We start from the raw sequence: 14,818 nt of genomic DNA on the forward strand, positions 1-14,818 counted from the left end.
ACGGATATTTGGGTCCTCGGCCTGACAAAGAAGATAGGAGCTGCCTCTCCGAGGCTTGGTAAAATCTGCAATTCTAAGCTGGCAATTGGCTCTTGGTGCACTCCAGCCCCAGTTCAGTTCCCTCCTTGTCTGTCAAATGTTTTCACCTCACAGCCTTTAACGAGGGCCAGAAAAGTAAAGGACTGTCACTCGGCTGCCGCGGGCGGTCTCTCCACAAGCAGGGTCCGGCGGACGGGGGTGCGGGACGAGCCCGTCACCCTCCCGCGGGCCGGGGCGCCGCGCTCGCTCCTCGGACGCCGGCGGGGGCTGCCCTCTTCCAACATGGCGCCACGGGAGGCGGGTCCGGCTCTCCGGCTCCCCGGGTTCCGGCGCCGCGCGTTTTGGTTCCGGAGTAACAGTTCCCTCGCCGCCCCCTTCCTCCTCCTCCTCCTCCTCCTTCCCCAGCCGCTGCCGCCGCCTGAACGCGCGGCCTCGGGCCACCGGGGCTGAGTCCGCGTGCGCCGCGCCCTCTGGTTCCGCCGGGGGCGGAGGACCTGCCCCCTGCCCCCTGCCCCCTGCCCCCTGCCCCTGCCCCTGCCCCTTGCCCCCTGCCCCAGCGGCGCGGGCCGCCTCGGCTTTAGTGCGCTTCGGCGGCCCCGCGGTTCCTGCCTAACAGCCCTGGACTGAGTCTTCCCGAGTCAGGGACCCTCCGCTGGTGCCCTAAGGAGTGGACACCTGCCACTGTGTCTCCCTAGGAGGGGTCGTGGCTCCGCCGGCTCCTCACACCCGCACAGAAGCCACAGAGCTTCACGATCCCGTTTTGCCCTCCTTTGCAACTCCAGAACCTTCCGACCTCCGCTAGTTCCCACTGGCCCCTGTTCCTTGCCCATCCCGCGCTCAAAGGGGGGCATCTCACCACCCCCTACAGCCTGGACCTGGCCAGATGCCTAAGGGGCCCCTTCCTGATCACCCCTCTCTCCTCTCACTGTCTGTCCTCTTGGAGGCCTCTCTTAACCAGGGGCCAGTGGGTACCCCCTTCCTCCAGGATGTGAGCCCCTTTAACCTGTAATGCTGTGGCTGACCCTTGGCCCCTTCCATGCCATGGAGAACCAGGTGCTGGTGATTCGCATCAAGATTCCAAATAGTGGCGCGGTGGACTGGACGGTGCACTCCGGGCCGCAGTTACTCTTCAGGGATGTGCTGGTGAGTGGGAATCTGTCCAGATGCCTGCGAGGGGTGCGCAGGGATTTGTGGGGGCAGTCGGCCCCTGAAGTAGACCTCTTAATCTTACCCTGGTGGCCTAAGCTAGTTGCACTGGCCTTTACTGACCTGGGGTAGGGGGTGGGCGGTAGGGGGTGGGCGGTAGGGGGTGCTTTCACTGCTTTAACTTCAAGTATCGATTAATTTGCATGAACTGGAAACTGGCAAATGTGCAGGGCTGGGGCAATAGAAATGGATGGGATTGAACTGCCTCTCAGAGCTCACTGCCTGGACCAGGACACATACAGGGGCAACCTAAGCTGCCCCCAAGTCTAGAAGAGAGTGTTCCCTTTCCCCTCACCTCTCTCCAGACCATCCCACCTGCCCACAGAGTGTTTTGAGAATTGTCTCTAGCCAAATTCCAGGCATATCTTTCTACTGAGTTCCCTGAACTTGGTGACCAGAGGGGAAGGAAAACAAGGTAACTTTATCTTACGTTTAGCAAACCTAAAGTGCCATTAGTTTTAAGGTATGATTTTATGTGCCACTAAGAAAGGAAAAAAATGCCATCTACACAGAGTACAAAAGCAGCCTAAAATAGGGAGGTTGTGCACATTAGACTCAGTGATGTATTCTTACTTCCAGGATACTGAGAATATATTTCAAATAAAATCATGGAATGTGAGAACAGGGTGTAACACTGGAGGTGGCCTGCTGAGCCCCTGTCTTTTGTCAGCGGTCTTGAGGAGCAGTAAGGTGAAACTGCTCTTGAGTTGGGAGAGTCGGTACCACAACTCAGATTTCCTCACTTTTCTAAGTTCCTTTTTCACGTGCTGTGGTGACATGTTTCATTTTTGAGCATACTTTTGAGGTGGGCAAAGTGCATTGTGCCCATATCATATCTTCAATACCAGGTATTAAAGGCAGAACTGATATACCAAGAAGACCTTTGAGAGTACCAGAGCTTACCTGTAAGATAAATTGGGGCAATTGGAGGATCTTGAGAGGAGGAAGACCTGTGATGTGATTTTTTTTTATTGGATTTGGTGACTTAATCAAAATTTGATTCCTGTACCTTCATTTTGAGTTCTGGATGTTACTGACCACATAGGCCAATATGCATTTTCAGGCGTCTGAGCCAGGACTGCAGAGATTGGAGTGAGCCAGCAGCCTCCAGTCTTGTATGCCAAATGTCATCCTTCCTTTGCATCTGGAGTTCTCCACATACTCTTATGCCCATAGATTTCCTCTTGTGATAAGGCCCATACGCCTTAGCATGGTCCTTTGGGCCCATCTTGATTGGTGCGTGCCTGCTTGGTACCAGTTTCATCTCTCACCACACCCCTGTGAGCATCCTATGCTCCAGCTAGATGGAATTACTTTAAGTTTTCCCAAGTACCTTGGTAATCTCCCCTCTTCTGTTTTTCAGCTGATCAACTCCCACCTGTCTTTCAGAGCCCAGCTCCGCATTCCCTCCAGGTTAATCTTGGTTGTAGACCAATCCTCCTTGTCCCCACAACTTTGTCCCAGCAAAGCACGAAGGTTTTTTCATATGTCTGTCTCCTCCACTAGATGATAAACTTCTGGAGGAGATGCACATCTTTGTTTCCCTCTTTTTCTGGTGCTCCAGAAAAATATTTCAGGGTCCCAAAATATTTTTCTAGTGAAGGAGGAGGCTTAAAAGAGAATGCAGGCAGGGCCTCCCTGGTGGTGCAGGGGTTAAGACGCAACCTATGAAGCAATCCGCAGCCACTGCAGCACAAGTTTGATTCCGGGCCGGCCAGGGAGAAACCCACATGGCGGGACAGACCTCTCCTGTCTCGCCCGCTGCTCCTCTCAGCAGTGTATTTCCTCAGTCTGCCTGTTCTATTCCCCAATCTGTCTCTGGTGAATCCTCTCACCCTCCCGTGCATCTCTGGCCTGTACCCCAAATCTTGTATAAAAATAAATATTAAAAAAAAAAAGGGAATGCAGACAATTACGGTGTTGCAGACAGTGTATTAAGTTTTGAATCAAAAAATTTGCGGTTAGTTGCAAACTCTCCTGCTAACCAGGCAGGTCTCTCTTCCTTTCTGAACCTCAGTTTCCTTACTTGGAAATTAGGGATAATGGTACCTGCCTCAGAGATTTGTGAAATTAAGTGACATCGTTTCTATGATGAGAAAGACATGAGTTTTCACTTTAACAGTTTGAGACAGCAGAAGGTATTATTTTAAGTAAAATGGTACAATGTTTAAAAACAGACTCTGGAGCCAGACTGCCTGTGTTCAAATTGCAAGCCCTACCAGACTCACATGTGCATCTTCTGTGTCTCAGTTTCTCCATCTGGAAAAAAAAAAAAAAAAAGGTGGAGTGGGGTGGGGTGGGGGAGGAGGTAGTATTGGGAGGAAAGGAACAAAATACAGTGCCTACCTCATGGAGTTCTGAGAACTACTAGAATTGATACAGGTAAAGCACCAGAACAGCCTGGCTGGTAGTAAGTGCTCTATCCATGTTAAGCACCTCTCAGCTATACCTTGGCTCAAAAGGGTGACTGGCTTAAAAGTTACAAACCACCCCACTGATCTAGACCTCAGCGTACTGTGTGTCCTCATACCTGCGTGCTAAGGTAGGCCTGGGGTCGGGGGGGCAGGTTTTGTCAGGAAAACTACCATGCTTTCCTGTTGCTCTTTGTAGGAAGTTCTACAAACTGCAAGCTTAGATCCTGGAGGACTCTTGCAATTTCTTCTTCACTCCACCTCATCTTTTCATCAAAAAATGGGCAACACCCCAGCAGATACATCAGCATTTCCAGCTTGGACCCTTAAAATTTAAGCATCCTCTTCCTCTAATATAACTCTCCTCTCCCCTCAGTTTTCAAGTGAGGAGACATGGACCTTAGGGAATGGAAATGCCAAATCCACACAGCTAGGTATTGGCAGACTGACACAGAAGCCAGAGCAGTTCATAGTCAGAGTCAGCTGTAACTAAGAGGGTTTGGATCAGACTTAGTAGTTGAGGGCTCCAGGCACAGCTTCATCAAATACCTGGGAGACTCTGGGCAACTCACTTGACCTCTCTGTGTCTGTGTCCTTCATCTAAATAGTCAGGAATTGCCTGCAATGTGAAGTAGGCCTAATTGGCTCTCAAGGGCAGAAACAATTGGGTTATCTCTTTTTTCAGTTTTCTTGCTTCTCCTCTCCAGTTTGGGGAAAATTGTGCAGAAGATCTCAATAAGTAAGTGGTAGGAGAGAATATTTTCCTTTTGCTCCTGGTCTTTGAATCCTGTGTCCCAAGAGTCAGCTCTGATTTCTCCTCATCTATGAAATTTTTGTCTCTACTGAGTTTGTGATTTTTCTTGCCTCCTGAGTTAACAAACACTATTAGCCATGTCTTTTTTTTTTTTTTGGCTCATCACACTGTAAGTGCTCTGTATCTATTAGTCTTTTAGGTTTGTCTTTATCTCTGTGACCAGATTATTATTTTCCTAAATCTTTTTCTTCTCTAAATCTATGACTTTGACATCTTTATGCTTCTGGCATGTTGCAGATGGTCAATTATATTTTTGGTCTCTCAGATATTTGATTTATGGAAAGGAAGGATAAGGTCTGAGAAGTGATCACCATCAAGATATGTAAACTTAAGTTTTCTCTTGAAACCTTTAGGTTAGGTAAAACGTTATGTTGAGAATAAGACAGGTCATTCTGAAATATATCACTTAAAATATAACTGGAAAGCAGGCCTAAAATCATTAAATGTACCCTGCTCAGAAATGACCAGGAGATATTGATTCATTTTCAAACATTTTACCTATTTGTCATCATGGTAGTCCCACAACAAGGTGGTTGGTTGTGTTCACATTATTCTCATAATTCTCTCAAGTAAGTTTGTTTTTTTCTTCCTCGTTTTCCCCACATTGAATATAATGTTTGTTGACTCCATGTTTATGTTGATGGGCAAAGGATGCCATTGCTGCCCAGCAGGGCTTCCAGCTAGTTATTAGAAATTTGCTGTTTGATGGAGTCTGTTATGCATAAATAGGAAGGATCCTAAATTGGTTGCTAATACTGTAGAGTGCACCTCTCAAGATTGGGAATCTGGAAGTAACCTCTGAGAACCTAGATTTGGAGGGTTGGGGAGTGGAGGGCTTTCTCATTTTTAAAAAATCCAACACTGGCTTAAAAAAGGTCCTCAATAAATGCTGTGAAAGGTCAAAATAAATGAACAAATGACCATTCTGCATCAGTTGTCAGGTGCTGAAATTTAAGGTTTCTTTATGAGATAAGCTTTATATTGTTTGAGTTATCAGTGACTTCTTTCATTTAACAGATAATATAATATTTACCTGTGCTAGACACTCTTTTAAACACTTTACAAATCTGAACTCATTTAGTACTATATGGTAGGTACAATTATCTTCTCATTTTACACAGAAGGAAACTAAGGCACAGAGGGATTCAGTCATTCAGTGGCAGAACCAAGGTCCAGTCCTAGCTCTAGTCCATGGTTTCAGATGTTACACTAGGTGCCTGCATAGTTTATTCCATAGTCCTGCTACAGTTTTCATTGCCTGTCAATAAATACTTTCAACCTAAAACTGTGTAGAAAGAAATTTTTTAACACTAAAATCTTCTACAGGTACTTCCACAAAAAGTTGATATTTCATTTAATAAGATTAGCATCAGAAAGAGAAAATAATTTCCTTTGGCTGTAATGAATAAGGCCTGCCTAAGAAAGTTCCCTTTGATCAAATTTTTATGCACAGATTTATTTTTGAAGGAAAAAACTAAAAAACAGAAAAACAAAACTGTAGAGACAAGGCTATTATGCAAATTGCCACTGCAGCAAAAGCTTCTAAAGAACTGCCTTTAGAAGGAAGTTGCAGCCGCCACTCTGCTAAGTGCCCTGCTTGGAAGGGCTGTGGGCTCCCTGCTGAGAAATACTGCAGGCGCCTTTGTCAGCCTGCTGCCTGGTGCCAATTTTGGCACAGCCTAGGAGCGACATTGTGGCAGAGTGCCCCGAGATTGGATTTGGATTGGACTGGACACAGTGGAGGGCCACCTTTCCCGGAACTGTTTCTCAAAGGTGCCCTGTACCTCTTTAAGCTGTCTCTGTAGACTAATTTTCAAGTGTTGTCAACTTTGTAGGTCACTTAAACATTGATATCAGATTATATACACACTGTAGGTATTTTTTGTAGGCTAGATTAATTTTATTTCGGTATCATTAAATGCTTGTCAGTTATTTGAATCTATACATTGATAAGACTTGTTTGTGTTAAAGGTAGCATTAATGATTTATATAATTTTAGGGAAAACTTGGGTTTTGAACTCTTCCAACATGAGTGCATGGCAAGACTACATACCAGAAACTACATTTGTTGAAGGTATGCAGTATGCTAGGTTAGTTTATGTTTATTACATTGTTTAATTTTTACATTATCTCTACCTCTCTAAATATTATTAGATTCATATTGGGGGTACTGGAACTGAGACTTAAGAGAGGTTAAGGAATTTGTTCCCAGTCACACAGCTACTGATCACAGAGCTGAGATTCACATCCAAGCTAGTCTGACTCCCAAACCTCCCCTCAGTCTTTCTACTATAATACATTCCACAATCTCCCATAGAAGGTAGTTTTGTTTTTTTTTAAAATATTTTATTTATTTATTTATACAAGCACTGGGTGACAGTCAGAAGCGCCAGAGGGTGAGAGAATTCACCAGAGCCAGAGCTGGGAGCAGAGCAGGCAGAAGGACCGAAGTGCACTGCTGAGGGGAGCAGCAGGCGGCAGGAGAGGTCTGCGCGCCATGTGGAACCCTCCTCATGTGGCCGGGGAGCAGCCGGGGATCGAACTGGCGCTGCAGAGGCTGCGGGCAGCTTCGCAACCCAGCGCTCAACCGCAGCGCCACCGGGGAGACCTCGGTGGTTTGTTTTTTTTTTTAAATAAATACACAATAGTGTATTTAGATATACTCTTGAGTCGAGGATGAAAAATTTTGTTTTTAATATGGAGTAGAAAAGAATTGTAAATATTACATCCCCCTCCACTCTCCCCACCCCAGGAGTTAAGAGATTTAAATTCTGGATTTACATCGCTGGGCTAAGTATGATTATGAGCTAATGTCTTTATAGTTTATACCAACATTTCAAAAATCTTTTCCAGGTTCTCATATTTCCTCTAGGATTTGCCACATGTTAGCAATAAAGAAGATGGCTAATTGTGTTTCTTTATTCTTTTCTTTGTTTAGGATGTGATAGGCCAGGTTCTGCCTGAAGCAACAACCACAGCATTTGAATGTAAGTCTGGCTTGTATACTTACTTGACTATTTCTTTCTGCAGTAATTTTTCAAAGGGTTTATGGGTTGCATTACTTTAGAAACTGACAAAAACAGATTATTTATGATCATCATATGGCACATTTAAATATTTATAAATTAATGCAAATTTAATGATGATACTAAACCGAGTAATATTTTCTTATTTAATCATATCTTGGGTGTACATATTTCTATAATATAGCTTTAATTACCAACATGACCTTTATCTGCTCTTGCTCCTCACTGTAATAATATTATAGGACAAAATGAAAGGTGTAAACTACCTGTAGGCCAATGATTATTGATTAAGAGATTTTAATCCGTTGCTGCTTTAAAACAGCAACAGAGTAGAGCTTTTAAGTGAACATTGGCTGGAATAATTCTTTTTTCTAGGGGGTTGTCACAGCTGCTAGATGATGCCAGCCACACTTTGGATCTGGAATCCTTCTTCTCCCTTCCCCCAAATGAGTTGGCTTGGGGATGGGGACAGGGTGTACTAGAAAACAGGTTTTGACATAAACCAGGTCAGTGCAGGATAGGTCAGGGTCTGAGAAATGTTTAGATGACTTTAGTCCTTAGCACAGGGACTCTGTGATTCAAGTAGGGATTTAATACTGGTTTGGTCCCATCGCTTGAAGATGAAGGCCACTTTTCAATGTACAAAATGTGTGTTTTCTCCACACAGTAGTATACCTTTTTATCTTGTTTTTTAAGAAGATGATTAATGACAGAGAGTACAGTGTTCTCTCTTTTATTTACTTTCTTGCTGTAGGACAATTTGGCAGTACTTAGCAAAATGTAAAATATGCAAAGCTTTGATTCAGCAGTTCCACTTTTAGGAAGCTGTCCAACAGAAATACCTGCACATGTGTTGAATGACCCACAGATAAGGTACTTACTGTGGAATTATTTTTAACAGCAAGAAATTAGAGGTAAACTAAATGCCTAGAATCACGGATTAATAAATTATTTCCCCATAGTCTGAAGCAGTAAGCAGTGCCTAAAAAGAGTGAGTTAGGAAAGATATCCACCGTCTATGTTGAATAAACAATATGTATGTCTGATTCCGTTCTGTAAAATATTTAATCCCTCCTCCCCCCCAACTTTACGTATCTGTTGAGAGGCAAGAATCAAAAGAGTGTTCCCTACAGTGATTTTGCCTGAAAATGGACTTGGGGCTGGAATGGGGGAAGAGGAGGCTGAATGAACAGTTTTTTTTTATTTATTTCTCTACTGTTTAAATATTGTTCAACAATCATTACATGTTTTTAAAGCTATCAAAGCTATCTTAAGTTAAACTTTTAAAATAATTGAATTTTATATTGGACTCTATATGACCACTGAAGAATAGTACATATGTTTGAAATGCATGTTAATGGACCAGGCTGTATTCAGACCCTTTGTGGTAACTCCTTGGGGTGCCGGAAGTTCATGGACAGTCTGTTAGAGAATTGGAGCACTTGCTATTGCCAGATGCTGTGCTAAGAGCATTCCATGGGTTATCTCATTGAGTTTAACCATCATAAGATCCCCATGAAGTATTTTCAAGGGCCATTATTAGCTTCATTTTAGTTGAGGAAAGGATAACTTCTCTAAGCAACTTGTTGAAAGTCTTACAACTAATATGTGACAAAGTAGAATTTCTGAAGCAGACACCAGAGCATCTGCATATTCTCAGTCATGAGACTTGTTCTGAGAGTGGTCATAATTCTTGAAAGCTTGTATTGCAATTGTTCTTAAATGTGGCAAAAAAAGAAGCTCATGTTGTACTTTCTACTTCTTGCTTTCTGGGTCTCCAGAAGGTGCTCTGTGTACCTGTGCCTACTGGCATCCAGAGTTAGGGTTCATAACAGTAACTTTAATTATTTTAGCTATCCTTTATTGGTGGCCAGTTCTGTACATTGATAATAACTAGATTGTTACTAGTGACGAGAAAAATTACACCTGTAAGCAGACTGAGGCTCAGAGATATGAAACATTTGCCAAAAGTGATCAGCTAGGAAATGGTGGAGCATGAATTCAAACAGTTTCTTTTTATTGTAAAACTTTGGCTCTTTCTAACCAAATATGTTGAGAGAGGCTTGTGAAGTGTGCCATTAGGTATGGCTTATCTGATTATGTGGGCTAACGGGTTTATGGATGTGATGAAACAACTTTTGAATAAGTAAAATGTTGATCAAATAAATATTTATAATGATATACTTAATGCTGAAAACTATTCATAACACTAACAAAAAACCAAAACACTTAAACTTTTACATTTAAGTTCTTGGAGCTCTTTCTCTTCCAACCTCAACTGCAAAGGCGCAGCAGCTAGCTCTGTACCATTTGTGTCTGGACCATTACTAGGTGAAAACAAAACAAAACAAAACAAAATATTACGAACTTTATTTTATGAACTGAAGATCTGCGCTGATAAGTAGAATCTGTGTATGAGAGATAGTTGCAAAGATGTAATTTGGAAGCTAATTTCTGAAATTTTTGAGTTATTTTAGTGGTTTATGGGTATGATAGAACAACTCTTGAATAAATATAAGTTCAATTAAAGGTATATTTATAATACATTTAATACTGAAAAGTATACCAAAAATTAACTGATTTCTGACACAAAAGAGATGGTGTCATATTAGTGATATGAATTAAGCAATAAGAGAAAGGGTACTATGAAATTTACCTGTTTTACATAAATGTGGAGAAAAAGAGTTTAGTAAGTGGAAAAGAGGGGAAAGTTTAGATAATCTTACAGATTCTTCAGTTCTGAGAAATACATTGCTTTAGTGATGAAGCCCTTGATCGCCCAGATGTGGTTAATCGCTCTGTGCACATTTACTGGAGCCGGTAACCCATTGGGCCTGCCTTGTGGTTGGCTGTATGCGTGCTTACCTCTCTAACTAGATTTGGAATGACTTGGTGACAGGGACCCTGCTTTATTTAATTCTTGCTCTCTTCTTAATTAACTTTGTACCTTGTTGGCGCCCCCTTACTGAATAAAATGGAATGTTAAATGTGTTCATATTCAGATGGAAATTATAAAATGTATGTGACCAAAAACTAAGTAATTTGGGTTTTTTGGGATTATTTGTGCTCTTGTCAAGGCAAAAAATAGACAATTCAGGCTCTAGATTCAAATTCCCACACTCACCTCGGACCCACATCTAGGGGTAAGAAGATTTGCTGTGGCTGCTATATTCTTTCTGATTCTGACCCTATGGATGGGGTTTCCCTGGAGAGTTAGAAGTAGATGAGGGGAAGAAGGACCATTATGCTGAATTCACCTCTTCAATGGATGCTCCTAAAACTTTCTTCTTATCACCTTTTGTTCTTTCTTCCTTACGACTAGGGCACAAACGTAAATATTTTTCAGTATTGTGTTGGATTTTTTTATAAGATACAGATGATCCTTTAAAAAATTCAATCAGCATAAAAATGAAAGTTCCCTTTACCCTAATTTATACTTTCTTACATATTCTTCTAGAAATTTTGCTGTTAATAGTTTCTTCTGAATTATTATAGAAATATTGGACCTCTTTCCAACATCACTCTGCGCAGATTTGCTTCGTTCTTTTGGATAACTGTTACAGGACAGGGAGAGGGGCTGCCCAAACCCTGCAAACCTGCCTATTCTAAATGGGTTCTGCCATCCGCCACATCAACACAAAACATATGATACTTTAATGGGAAGTAACTTTAATAAAACTAGGAAACAATATAGGAAAGTCAAAGAGTCTAGTTTCTAAATGAAGCACCCAAAGTTACCCGTCCCCTCATGGGTAAAAGTCCATCCATGTGGGATCGGCCCAGAGCAAGGCCCCAAAGCCTGCCGCAAGTCTAAAGCACCTTCCAGTGGGGACCCACAGAAAAGGGTCAGAAACAACTGGACAAGCCCGGAAGGAAAAGAGCAAAATCAACATCAAGATAAAAGCTGCCATTGTCACCTCCCCACAGGTCTCACCCACATCTGTGTCACCCAGTCCATGACCAAAAGACAAGCGCAGTTTCTTCACGTGTCTCTAGGCTCCAAGCGCCTCCTCCAGCTCTCCTTCTGGCTCCATCCTGCTTCCTTCCTTCCTCAATCTCCTCTGAAGCCTCTTCTCTTCCTGCTCAGCTCCACCCTCCATTTGGGTGGGGCAGGGAACCTGGAACCCCGAACCCCCCCCTTTCCTGGGAACCACCGTGTTACATAACTATAGTTTACTTAATTTTATGGCAATAACTTATTTAACTTGTTAGTGCAAGTGTTATCTTACGCTCCCACCCATAATATTTGAGAATGCCCACTTCTGTCAGTCCTCACCCACTCTGGGTATTAGGTGAAAAGAGTTATTGTTTTATTGTTCTATTTTGTATTTCTTCAGTTATAAATGAGCTTGAGCATCTTTTCATTTGTATTTTGGTCATTCATATTTAATTTCTGTGAAGTATTACCTTTGCTATTTTTCTCACAGATTGTCTTTTTCTTTTGTTTTTAAAGATTTATTTCATTTATTTATGCATACAAGAATTGGAGTGCAGGCCAAAGGTGTGGGGGATGAGAGGATTCACCACAGACAGAGTGGGGAGCAGAGCAGGCAGATCTACTGAAATACACTGCTGAGGGGAGCAGTGGGTGAGTCAGGAGAGGTCTGCGGTCTGCTGCACCATGTTGGTCAGCTCCCTGGCCCGGGATTGCTGCAGTGGTTGCTGATAGCTTCATAGTGCTGAGACTTAACCCCTTGTGCCACCAGGGAGGCCCTTGTCCTTTCTTGATCATTTGTTTATTGCTTTCATTTCAGCTTCTTTGGCCTTTTTTCTTTCCCTCTTTTCTATGGAGAAATTAAAAGTTTTTACATGGTCAGATTTATGTTTTCCTTTGTGATTTCTGGATGTATATCTTACTTATAAAGATCTTCCACATTCCAGGATATTAAAAAAGCATTGATGCATATTCTTTTTTCTTTGTTTTAAGCAAACATATACACAGTTGGTTTGTATATAAATTGCACTTTCTTATGTGTATCAGTGTGGATTTTCTTCTTTTTGTAAAATAGCATGCATTTTTATTACAAAGGTAAGATTTTTTTTTTAGAAGATATATTTATTTATGCAAACAAGAGCGGGGGTATAGGCCAGAGTTGTGGGGGCAGGGGTATGTGTATGTGAGAAAATTCATCAGAGACACAGTAGGGAACAGAACAGGCAGATCTACTGAAATACACTGCTGAGGGCAATAGCAGGCCAAACAAGAGAGGTCTGCTGTGCCATGTGGGTTAGCCCCCTGGCTGGTGACAGCTTGATAGTGCTGAGACTTAACCCCTGCAACACCAGGGAGGCCCACAAAGGTAAGATTTTTTAAAAATTCTTGTACCATCTACAGTTTATGTTGGCAAAGGGTCAGATGGGAACTCAACTTTATTTTTCAAGCAGAAGACAATTGACTCCACACTAGTTATTGAATAATGTATCTTTTCCCACATGTGAGAACACTTCTGAGATAAAGCTGTATCATATAACCATAAAAATCTTGTATGTTTGCATGTGAGGACCCTACATATGCTGTAGGAGCTTGACATTCATATAGGCCCAAAGACCCCTGCTGATTTTCACAGTTTCATTAACAGATTAATGAGTACACCAACACATGAGGTAATAGAAATCAACTGTGCCCACTAATGAGTTTCTTGCATATCTGGTACGCATCCCACTACCTAGATCTTCTCTAGACAAGTTACTGCTGTAAAATGACTTTTGGACTGCTGTTGCTGTACAGTAAAATCTTTCTGATGACTTGAAAGATACATGTTAAGTCTATATAGACAGATGCTAATTTACATGAATAAATACCATGATGTGGCTTTACCTTTCCATGATATTCTGGCTTCCCATATTCTGGTCTGTAGCCCTCATAGGTATCTTCACACTTGTCACTTCACATATGTCTGAGTTTTGGTTCAAAAAATACGTTTATAGGATAAACAGTTTATATCTGTCCCAATCATGACTATTTTGTACTCACTTCTCATTGAATAGAATTATTTTCTGTTTTATGAATTTCTAGAAGAATATTTTGGGTGGAAATTTTAAACCAGTACATCATATTTCATTTTATATTTGGCATAATATGACCATTTAAAGCAAGATTACAATTTCATAAGTTGTAAGTTTTTAGAGTATAGCAAACAAATACAGCTGATAACTTGAGTTACACCTGTAGGACATACCCTTATGTTCAAGTATTAAAGACAATCTCATTAAGAATAGTTGGGGGCCACCCCTGGTGGTGCAGGCAGTTGAGTGCAGTGCTGTGAGGCTGGCCACAGCCTCTGCAGTGTCTGTTGGATCCTGGCCGGCAGGCAAGGGTCCCACATGGCGCGGCAGACCTCTCCTGTCATGCCCACTGCTGCCCTCAGCAGTGCTTTCTGTCCCTCTGCCTATTCTGTTCCCCTCTCTGTCTCTGGTGAATCCTCTCACCCTCCTGCACATCTGGCCTCTACCCCGGTTCTTGTATAAATAAATCTTTAAAAAAAAAAAAAAAGAATAGTTGGGTAGAAACCCCTTTTTGCTTTGGAGAAAAGTCTAAATCATAAAATATATGGTAAAAAACTAGACTATATGTAAAAAATAAATGGTCACTTATAATAAAACTAGGTAGGTTAATTAAAAATTGTAATTCACAATAGAACTATACTGAGTGTAAAATTTATTTAGTATGTAACAGTTAATTGTATATCCTAGAATTTGAGATGATTGAAGAGAGCTTAATTTGGTAAATGTTTGGTTCAAAATAATCATTGATGCAAAAGTTATAAATCCTTTTTAGTCTTTTAGGAACAGTTTGCTATAGTCTTGTTATTTTGCATGAGAATTAGGTTTAAATTATTTACCAGAGCACCAGGCAAGTTGTACCTTGGGAGCAGTAGATAATACTGCTCATTTTTTGAATCCCTAGAAACCCTCATATAGTACCTGGAACATAACAGACACATGTCTGGCAAGTGTGAAGATACCAGATTATATATATCTGGAATACATGGATGGCTGAAGGAATAAAGAAAGAAGGATAAACCTTTATCACATCTGTCAGCAAATCCTTTGATGCTTTCTTTAAAATATAGCCAGCATGCGGTGACTGCTGAGAACCTCAGCTTGGGTTAGGTCACTGTTGTCTCTCACCTGGACTAGGAGAGTGGTTGCCTAACCCATCTCTCTTTTTCTGCTTTTGCCTCTACATATTTTCTTCTCCAAAGTGAGGGCACAGCACAATGAACCTTTTAGAAATTAAGTGAGGCCACAAAACTCTCCAATGGGTACCATCTCACTCAGGGGTAAAAATCAAGTCCTTAAAATTCCCTGAAAGATCATGC

The 14,818-nt window shown here is 41.9% G+C and overlaps 1 protein-coding gene across 5 annotated transcripts in view; it reads left to right on the plus strand.

Moving 5' to 3' along the window:
• The first annotated feature begins 615 nt into the window (after positions 1-615).
• The window catches only part of MAP2K5 (mitogen-activated protein kinase kinase 5), a 243,722-nt gene continuing 229,519 nt past the window's right edge, over positions 616-14,818 (plus strand). For all 5 annotated transcript variants that reach the window (XM_037502787.1, XM_037502788.1, XM_037502789.1 and 2 more), the window contains exons 1-2: positions 616-1,182; positions 7,409-7,457. In XM_037502787.1, the coding sequence (XP_037358684.1) occupies positions 1,048-1,182; positions 7,409-7,457 (184 nt within the window). In that variant the 5' untranslated portion in view covers positions 616-1,047. The remainder of the gene's footprint in view (positions 1,183-7,408; positions 7,458-14,818) is intronic.

The sequence above is a fragment of the Talpa occidentalis genome, unplaced genomic scaffold, assembly GCF_014898055.3.
Source record: "Talpa occidentalis isolate TD23 unplaced genomic scaffold, MPIMG_talOcc4v2.1 talOcc4.11, whole genome shotgun sequence".
Classification (NCBI taxonomy): Eukaryota; Metazoa; Chordata; class Mammalia; order Eulipotyphla; family Talpidae; genus Talpa; species Talpa occidentalis.